Source organism: Carya illinoinensis, chromosome 1 (assembly GCF_018687715.1).
Source record: "Carya illinoinensis cultivar Pawnee chromosome 1, C.illinoinensisPawnee_v1, whole genome shotgun sequence".
Taxonomy (NCBI): Eukaryota; Viridiplantae; Streptophyta; class Magnoliopsida; order Fagales; family Juglandaceae; genus Carya; species Carya illinoinensis.
In genome coordinates, this window is record NC_056752.1 from 37,953,966 (window position 1) to 37,964,382 (window position 10,417).

The 10,417-nt window shown below is 30.5% G+C and overlaps 1 protein-coding gene across 1 annotated transcript; it reads left to right on the top strand.

Moving 5' to 3' along the window:
* Window positions 1–4,303: 4,303 nt before the first annotated feature.
* Window positions 4,304–5,211, top strand: LOC122296359. Its single transcript, XM_043106010.1, has 2 exons — window positions 4,304–4,613; window positions 4,727–5,211. Exons 1-2 carry the CDS (start codon window positions 4,304–4,306, stop codon window positions 5,209–5,211), a joined length of 795 nt encoding a protein of 264 aa, XP_042961944.1.
* The last annotated feature ends 5,206 nt before the right edge of the window (window positions 5,212–10,417 follow it).

The window sequence follows — 10,417 nt, forward strand, 5'->3', positions numbered from 1 at the left end:
AATTCATTTAAATTTTTTTACTTAGTATATGAATTTTACATAAAATTGTATTAAGAATTTAAAATATAAAAAAATAAGATTTATATTGTTGTAAAATTTTATTTATTTTAATTTATACATTAATAATTATTGCAGATTTAATAATAATGTTTATAAAAAATTTTAAATTTACTACTGTTCTATGAAAAAATATAAAATATGATGTTCCAGAACGTTACCCTTTTGCAAAGAGACTCGCTTCACTTACTATGGGTTGGGCCCAAAAATGACTTAATCCACACCAATAATAAATAACACCAAAAGCCCACGAAGAAATACTCAATAGTGATACAAGTGTACGGTACAATTACAAAAATTATGACTTCATATCATATGACTTAGATTTATTTTAAAATAAAAATAAATTTATAACTCAATATATAATGAGTAGAAGTTTTTATTATATAATTTTTAATTAGTTATGACTAGGAATTTTTTGACAAAATCTACAACAAAATGACCCAAACCGCCACAAAGATATTTGATCCCAATTGGGCCACCAGCCCTCCACTCAAATACAAAAATAAACTTGAAATAATGAATAAATCTATTTGAACTAATAATAATAATAATAATAAAGTAAAGTTAGATATAGTTAAATATTGTGTGATTGTTCTTAAACATTTTTCGTAGGTGATATTAAAATATGCTTTTGTTAGATTCCAATTTCATTATATTTTATCATTTGATTATTTATTTAATTGAGCGTAGGAAATAATTGTTATTTATTTCTTTCATGTTGCTTGTGTAGAACAATATACAACAATTAGAACAATCATTTCCTTCATTAACATAATGAGAAGTGGTAAGATTCCTTAAATAATTTTATAAAAAAAGTTACAAACGAAAATATAAGTTTCTATAAAAATTTAAGTTTGTAAACTATTTTTTGAAGATCATGGAAAACAACTTGCAAAAATAATTTTATATAAAGATTTACCAGAAGAGAAAAATGAAGAGATTCGTAGAAAATGAAGAGAAAGATATACTAAACAAAGAGCATCCAAAAGCAACTCGATTCGTATAAATGATTCCACATCATTTGGTGGTGATAATTTTGATATATCTGTCGGTGATCAAACGACTATGTCAATTGCTCGATATTCAAACAATGATGTCCAATATATAGACAAAATTCAAGACTTTTAGTCTTGTTCAAAGAGTATCAAAGAGACAACAGAATTATGATGTTCATATTGATATTGTTGAAGATGATTCGTCTGGTGAAGTATGTGTTTTTCCTGGTATTGAAGTCTATGTCATTAATTCAAAGACATATCCATCCATAAACAATGTCTCCGAATCTTCTAATCAACTATTTATCCAGCAGGTTCTCCTCTAATCATTTTTCGATATTTTTTATTCAACCATCATTCTGTTCTTTTTATCTGAGATTTCGGAATATATTATACAAATATGATCCCTATGTCGTTCTAGATGAGTCGAGCTATGATACAAATATGCCGACACCTTGTAGGGGGTAAGAAACAAATATAAATTAGTTGGTTCTTTTAATTCAGTCATCAAATCTTGCTACTGTACCAGTAATGTCCTTACTCAGATAATTCAAACAATATGACGAGCTTGCGTCTATTGCCTTATTTTCATTTTTTAACCAAATAGGTTAGTTGCATTACGGTTCTACTGGATTTAGATAATTGTTGAAGGTAGTGCCATTTGAAACATATTCTCTGCCATTAGTACCCAGCTGCATACATTGTAAAGCAAAGCAATTCCATCATGAAATTGGCTTTTGTGATGGAACAATTTCTTTAGTTACAAATGATGTTCTTGATCAGCTTTATGCATTGTTTACCTCTAACACATGAATCTACACATTTTAGAACATACATTCGAACTTATAATAATAAGTTCGCTTTTACATCATTTGGAGTGAAATTTGATAAAGATCTTTGCAAGAGCAATAGAGGAATCTATACTTTCATAACTTAGGGACAGATCTATCACTATATCAACGATTTGCTTTCTTCAAATAGTTGTCATTCTTATCTCCAGTTGTATTTCTATGATACAGAACATGAATTAGAAAATCGCATTTTTGATTCAAACAAAATGGATCTATCAATCGTAACTCAACTCAACGATATTCTTCGCATCAATCCGTATTCTATTTTTTTCGCTCTCTGAATTTTTAGATTTGGAAAACCAAATAATTCATATAAGATCAGATGCTGACCTAGATCAACGTATATTCAATGCCTCCACATCTTCACAAGTTCTAGTAATATGGATAGAAAATGATAATGAAGATCATCTAAGAGGACGTGAAATTTTTGTCTTTAACCATTTTGGTGGAAGTCATACAATTCAATACTATTTTGGGTGTTATGATCCATTGCAATATCCATTGTTATTTCCATTTGGCGATGTTGGTTGGCATCAAGGGATTGAAAAGGTTAGTAGAGGAAGGAGATCTACATATAACGAAACAAACAGATCAATAAATCCTCAATAATCAATGTCTGCAGAAGAATTACTAGCAAGAGAACAACGAGGTTAGATTGCAGTATTAATATTCAAAAACTTCATTTAGTATGTACGTCCAACTTAGTAACGTTTCATTCACATTCAACTTTTGTAGCGTCAAACAGAAAAAGGAAGGACCCAGTTGTTTCATGTCTTGAATATTATTGCTACAAATTGCAAATCAGAGAAAATGTTAGATCGATTTTGCTACTTTCTAGTCGACTATTGCAACAATTTGTAGTAGATATGTATGTTAAGATCAAGACGTCAAGATTAGAAGAAAGAAGCAACAACATATTCGATCAGATTTATATCAAGGTATTGTTGATACAATTACGCTTAGGGAAACACACGCTTCTAATATTGGAAAACAGATTATACTGACTTCATTATTTATTGGAGGTCTAAGAGAGATGAGAAAAATATATATAGAAGCAATGACTTTAGTTTAACGTTATGGCAAACCAGACATTTTCTTAACAATGACGTGCAATCCAAATTGGATGAACTAAATCTGCATGAGGAGAGTCAAAATCGACCTGATTTAGTTGTTTGAGTCTTTTGTGCAAAATTAGAAGAATTAAATGATCAATTATTCAAGAGGAAAATATTTGATAAAGTCTCAGCATATGTCTACGTTATTGAGCATCAAAAGAGAGGTCTTCCACATGTGTATTTTTTAATTATCTTACAGAAGAATTGGAAGGTCTATGCGGTTGAATCTTTTGACGAGATCGTATCAGCAGAGATACCTAATAAAAATACAAACTTGCACTTACATAACTTTGTTATAAAGCATATGATGTATGGGCCATGTGGAATCTTGAACCCATCAAATATTTGCATGAAAAAAATGGATGTTGCAAAAGTAATTATCCAAAGAATTACGCATCTGCTATAATCGTTGGAAATGATTGCTTCCCACGTTCAAACAATGGAAAAACTGTCAAAATCAGAGGCTAAAATTTAGATAATCGTTGGATTGTTCCATATAATCTATATCTGCTTGCAACATTTGACTGTCACATTAATGTCGAGATTTGTTCTACGATAAAAGCAGTCAAATATCTTTATAAATACATTTATAAAGGACATGTCGTGTTGCTTTCAACTCGATTTCTGAACAAAATAATCAACAAATTGATGAAATCCAACAATTCCAATCGGCCCAATGGATTGTTTCCCCCGAAGCTATGTGAAGGATATATGGCTTTACTATTAATGAAATGTACCCAACAATGTATAGTTTATATTTATATATGGAGGATCAACACATAGTGACTTTCCAAGCAAATGACGATCTAATCAATGTTGTCAACTTAGATTGTTTTAGAAAATTGATGTTGCAGAGTTCTTTACATTAAATCGAGTAGACGAGAATGCAAAGAGATTACTGTATAAAGAATTTCCAGAATATTATGTTTGGAGCCAACAAAACAAAGATTAGACTCCTCAGAAAAAGAAAACTGTTATAGGCCGTATTGTTATAGCAAATCCATTTGAAGGCGAGAGGTATTATTTATGGATATTGCTAAACCATGTAAGAGGACCTTTGTCTTTTGAAGATATCAAGACAGTTGATGGTGTTGTGGTCCGAACATTTCGCGAGGCAGAAACAATGCATGGGTTGCTACAGAGAGGCAGTAGTTTAGAAGATTGTTTAAGTGAAGCATCTCTATATTAAATATCATACAGTTTGAGATGATTATTTGCAACAATATTAGTTTATTGTAATCCAACCAATCCGAGGGAGTTTTAGGAATGTTTTGAGTAAGATATGTCAGTTGATTTCAAATCAACAGAAGATTCTATATCAAATGTAAGAACCCAAGTATTGAGATCAATCTCTTTTACAATTGAATCAATAGGAAAAGACATTAATTCCTACCATATTCTTGATGACGACATTTGCTTCGATGAAAAAGAATTTCAATTTAGAGGAATCGATGATAAATTGGCTGTTGAAATTCTAGAAGAGGATATTGCCGCATCACAATCTCTTAATAGTGAACAACAACATGTCTATAATGAAGTGCTGGAAAAAATATTTGCAAACCAAAATGCAGCATTCTTTGCAGATGGCCCAGGTGGGATAGGGAAAACATTCTTGTACAAAGCACTTCTCGCAACAGTACGATCAAGAAAATTAGTAGCACTTGTATCTGTTTTATCAGGTGTTGTTACATCTATTCTTTCGAAGGTCGAACAACACACTCACGTTTCAAGCTTCCGCTTGATACTGACGAAAGAAGCACGTGCTGTGTCAGCAAACAAAGTGCACTGGCAAACCTATTACGTGTAGCAAAATTAATAATTTGGGATGGGGCTCCAATCACGAGAAAACAACACATAGAAGTATTGGATAAAATGTTACGAGACATCAATGATTTAGATGTAACATTCGGTGGGAAGGTTATTGTTTTCGGTGGAGATTTTCGACAGGTTTTACTCGTGGTTCATAAAGGAATAAGACAAGAACAGATTAATTCCAGTTTGGTTTATTCCTATTTGTGGCCTACATTGACCAAGTTCCGATTAACTGAAAATATGCGAGCAAGACTTGATCCAGTTTTTTCAGATTATATGTTAGAAGTTGCAAACGGAATGCCGCCAAACACAGTTGATAAAACCATAAAAATTTCGAGTAAGATGCTTATTTCCATGATAATGATAGCACTTCTTTAGATCATTTGATAGAAGATGTTTTCCACAATATTCATGAATATTCAATAAATATTTTAACTATGATGAATCAGGCCATATTAACACCTAAGAAAAATTATGTACACGAAATAAACGCATTGTTGATTCATAGGCTCCTAAGTGAAATTCAGCGATATTACAGTTTTGATGAGACAATAGATGCATCTGAACAATCAGTTATAGAAGATTTCTTAAATACTCTAATCCCAAACGGACTTCCGCCTCATGAATTATTATTCAAGAAAAATTATCTCATCATGCTGCTTAGAAACATTAATGTGACGCCCCCAAATTCCGTTTGGGATCGGACGGACATTTGAAGCGTCGAGACATGCAACACAAGGTTACTTGCCCTCGTTTATGACATATAAGATGCAATATTCCTAACATGCAGTTAACAATATGCAATATTCACAGCGGATAAATTTTTTCTTTAGCAATACTATGCACCAAATTGAAAATATCCCAAATGCTTAAAACATACTTCATACATAAAAATCCATTGAACAACTAAGATCGCAACACTAGTCCAAAATGGTTATGATCCAAAAAGTACAAGAGATGCAACTCAATCGTACAAGTAGTAATTTATGTTAATTACTATATTAACATTTATGTCGCACCATCACTTAGTCAACTGTGTCTAGTTGATTAGCTCCTGATTCTCCTTTAGGTCCTGTAACAAGATCTACCATTCGGGGGGAATGGTAGTTGGGACTACCAAAGTGAGATTTGATTACAAATCTCAGTAAGTTAACAAAAAAACTTCCACACAAGCTAATGATGCATGGATGACAGTAAAAATATAAATGCATAATCAAATTCATAAGTAATTAAAGCATAACTTGGAGTACAACATAGCATAATTGACATAACTTAAATTGAAACATGAACTGAACTTGACTTGACATGAACTTGATCTGATACTTGACTTAGCATAAACTTGCTTTGAAACTTGAATTAACATGAAAAATACATACTCCACAGTTGTTGTGGCCCCATGTATTCTACGTGTAAATACATACTCCACAGTTGTTGTGGCCCCATATATTCTACACAAACTTGACTTAACATGAAAAATACATACTCCACAGTTGTTGTGGCCCCATATATTCTACGTGTAAATACATACTCCATAATTGTTGTGACCCCATGTATTCTACGGAAACTTATTCTTTAACTGCTTAAATACATACTCCACAGTTGTTGTGGCCCCATGTATTCTATGTGTCACAATTGCTGTGTCTCACGTAGTGTATGCGCCACAATTGCTGTGACCCCATATATAAGTAATCAAGATAAAACGTGACTGGAATACGAAATGACTGAAGCCCTGACGTAACATAACGTGACTTGAACATAACTTGAAATACATGACCAACTTGAGATAGAAACATTTCGTAACGTGGCATAACATATAATATACAATATATTTAACATGACATACTTGCAACAGTGAATATTACATGACTTGAAATACATGTAATAGATAGCATACTTAGCATGACGTACTTGTAAGGTACAGTAATACATGACAGAATATATTATGTAACAGATAAAAATTGATGACAGAATAAATTCTGTATAATAGACAATTAGGTGATAACTTGGCATGGCATGACATATATGATAACACACATACATACACTGTAGTTCCTTTACTTAGCACACATACACAGTAGACTACTAGTAAGCTAAAAACTAACTTACCTCGATCTCCGCATTTCTTATAAAACTTCAACTGCGATCACGAGGAACTGTAATTAGTGATTCTAAAAGTTAGAACTAAATCACTAATAATTTGAAATATGGAAAATACTAACTTAAAGAGTAAAATTTTCATTTTACTCTCTACATGTGAAAAAATGACCGTTTTACCCATAATTTAAGGATTTTGCATACTAACTCCAAAAGTTTCCAAAATTTACATTTCTCATGTAAATTTTGTTCTAAACTTAAATATCAATTCAGAAAAATTTAAAACAAAACACAACTATAGAAAACACACTATAGTCGAAACATCCATAGGCCATTTCCCTTGATTTTTGTTGCAATTTCTTCCAACTTCAAAACTCATACTTAAACCAAAATTTTGCAACAAACATCTTCCAATCCTAAGTTCAAAACCATACTTAAAACATCCATTTAGAAAAAGCTAATAATCAACACCAAATTTTTTTGTAAAAAAATCCAAGCACTTGAATCACAAGTTTTGACTTTAAATCAAAACATCTCCAAGAATTTCAAAAATCAAATCTTACTTCTAACATATTCATAATATCATCCTAACATCAACCATGCTTTAAATCATCAAACTAAAGTCACCAAAATCACAAAATAATATTTGGAGTTTTTGGTTTTACACTTAGTCCAAAAACAGAAACTTTTTCCTCAACTAGTTTTGATAAATCTCTTGATCTATGACTTATAAATATATGATCTTCAAACCAAACCATCACATGATTTAAAAATATGTCCTAAAACATATATAATCTTCTAATTCAAGATCACATGGTTAGAAATTAACCAAAACATAAATTTAGCCAAGAATATCCACATTTTGGCTTATTTGAATATCTCTTTGCATAAAATTTCATATCTTTGAAACTAATATCAAATATCTTCAAAATAATAATATAAAATGTATATAAGATGCTTAGGATCCTCCAATAAAATTATCAAAATCATTGGAATAGGTTTAGACCACCAAAGAGTTAAACTTTATCAAAATAGAAACTAGTTTTCTTCTTCCAGTTTCTAAGTTTCTAAATCTAAGAAAATTTTTCATCAAAACCTTTAATTATGCAAAAAAATCCTCAACCAATAGTCACATATACATGTTAACAATACTCCATAAAAATTTCGGACCAATATCTATCCATTAGCTTGGTCAAAAACTCCAAACTATAACATATTCTCCAGTTTATCTCCTAAAATGACCTTTCTATAGTTTATATAATATTTGACTAACCAAATGATTTTCAAATGGGGCAAATAAGATATCCATGTAAACTAGACTAAAAAAGGAACAACTTATATGAAGGATACTTTATGATAAAAAACTTACAAAAGCTTCGAAATGGGCATGCAAAAGAACTCCTAAAAGTTGTCCGAGAGAGAGTATTTGATATTCTTTTAATTGAAAGTATAAATGAAAATAATTTCGTGGGGAGAGGTGGCTGGAGATACTTATGGATGAGATATGGAAGAGATGAGACTGGAGTGAGAGTTAAGTGTAGGACTCTCTTACCTAAAGTGAGAGTTAAGTGTAGGACTCTCTTACCCGGAGTAAGAGTGGAATGTAAGACTCTCTTACCTAATAATATCTGCAAAAATCAATTCAAGATATTTTTACCCAATAATATCCACGAAATTAACTTAAAATATTTTTATCTAATAATATCCACAAAATTAGTTTAAGATATTTTTATCCAATAATATCTACAGTTTTGAACAGACGTTTTGTCCAAAAATATGAAAAAATGTTATTGCGCCATAAGACCTTAAATAACTCTCCGAGTCTAATGGCACAAACCATAATACATTTTGACACTTCTAACTATCTCCAATAATCAAAAACACACTTCTGATACTATAGTAAATAATAACACTAACTATGTAGTTAGACAAAAACCTATATGATTAATGGATTCGTGAAAACTTATGGGGTCTTCACGAGGTTCATAAAGTTAATAGAAATTTTACAATTGAATTTCTAGCGGACTGTTACAATTAATCCTTCAGAAGGGCTTTGTAATAGAACCGGTTTGATTTGTCGGGCTTTTGATCGAAATGTCATAGATGCAGAAATTGCAGTTGGACACCATATCGGGAAAAGAGTGTTCATTCCAAGGATACCATTCTTACCAAATGTTGATGAAAATAGTAGTTTTCCATTCAAACGAACTCAGTTTCCTATAAGATTAAGTTTCGCAATGACTATAAATAAGTCACAAGGGCAGACATTGGATTGTGTTGGAATTTATTTACCTCAACCAATTTTTTCATATGTTCAATTATATGTGGCATTATCGAGGGCAAAGACAGCATCTGCAGTTAGGATTCTAATACGACCAGTGTCCACTAAACAACGTGAAAAGAACTGCACAAAAAATATTGTGTCTACAGAATTACTTACATTATCATGTTTAAATTAATGTTATACATGTAACTAGATTTAATTGTATAGTTTTGATTTATTGTGTATTATTATATTTCTCTATATGTCTAATATTCAATCATTTATTCAAATGTCTTCGTCAATTATTTTAGTAATTTATGAATTTAAATTAAGATATGTTATACTTATACATCTGATATTTTTGTATATGAAAAGGGAAAGAAAGTGGACGGTGTATACATCAATAAATGATATTACTCTGAAAACAAAAAAAATGGAAGATTAAGATAATTGTTGTGGAAAAGTCAGCTAAGCGAATAAGTTAACGCACAACAGTGAAGTACTAAAATTTAATATTAATTGATAAAGACGTATGATATTTGTTAGCATATATTATGTTTCCAATTTTCAATATTCTTTGAAATTAGAGGTTCTTAAATTCTATCTTATTATAAAAAATATCAATTATATTACATTTATTTATTTATCTTTTTACAACATATTTTGTTTTAAAAAAATAAAAAATACATAAATTATTTTAAAAAATTAGTATAGTAAAATAATCCTCATAATTTTATATAATACACTACTAATCACAATTATTTTTATTATTGGTTTAGGAAAATTGAGTGCAGACAATAATGTTTGGAACTGATATTGACCCCCGGGACGACACTTTAAAAATTTTACAGTCCTATTATATTATCAATGCATATGTCAAACCAATAGATCCAAAGTAAAAAATTGGAGAATATCAATATCAATGGACCCTAAACTCAAAAACATTAATAGAAGATATTCCACAGAACGAAGAGCAAATAGATGCATTGAAATATGAGATAGTGCCATTCAAGGACTTAGAGGCTTATAGAGGGTTGATTGGAGAAATATGTAATTTAATTTAAATTTTATTATAAATTAATTATCAATAAATTAACATTTTATATTTAAATATTTAGATATTTTAGCTGTCGCAATAAAAATTAAGCCAACTAAAGAGGTAACGACAGCATCTGGACCAACAACAATCCATGAGATATATGTTATTGATGAAAGGTAAAAAATTCT

Coding starts and splice junctions, on each gene's coding strand:
- LOC122296359 (XM_043106010.1), top strand. CDS start 4,304: ATGTCAGTTGATTTCAAATCAACAGAAGATTCTATATCAAATGTAAGA. Junction 4,614..4,726: donor ATTCTTTGCAGATGGCCCAG/GTGGGATAGGGA, acceptor ATTCTTTCGAAG/GTCGAACAACACACTCACGT.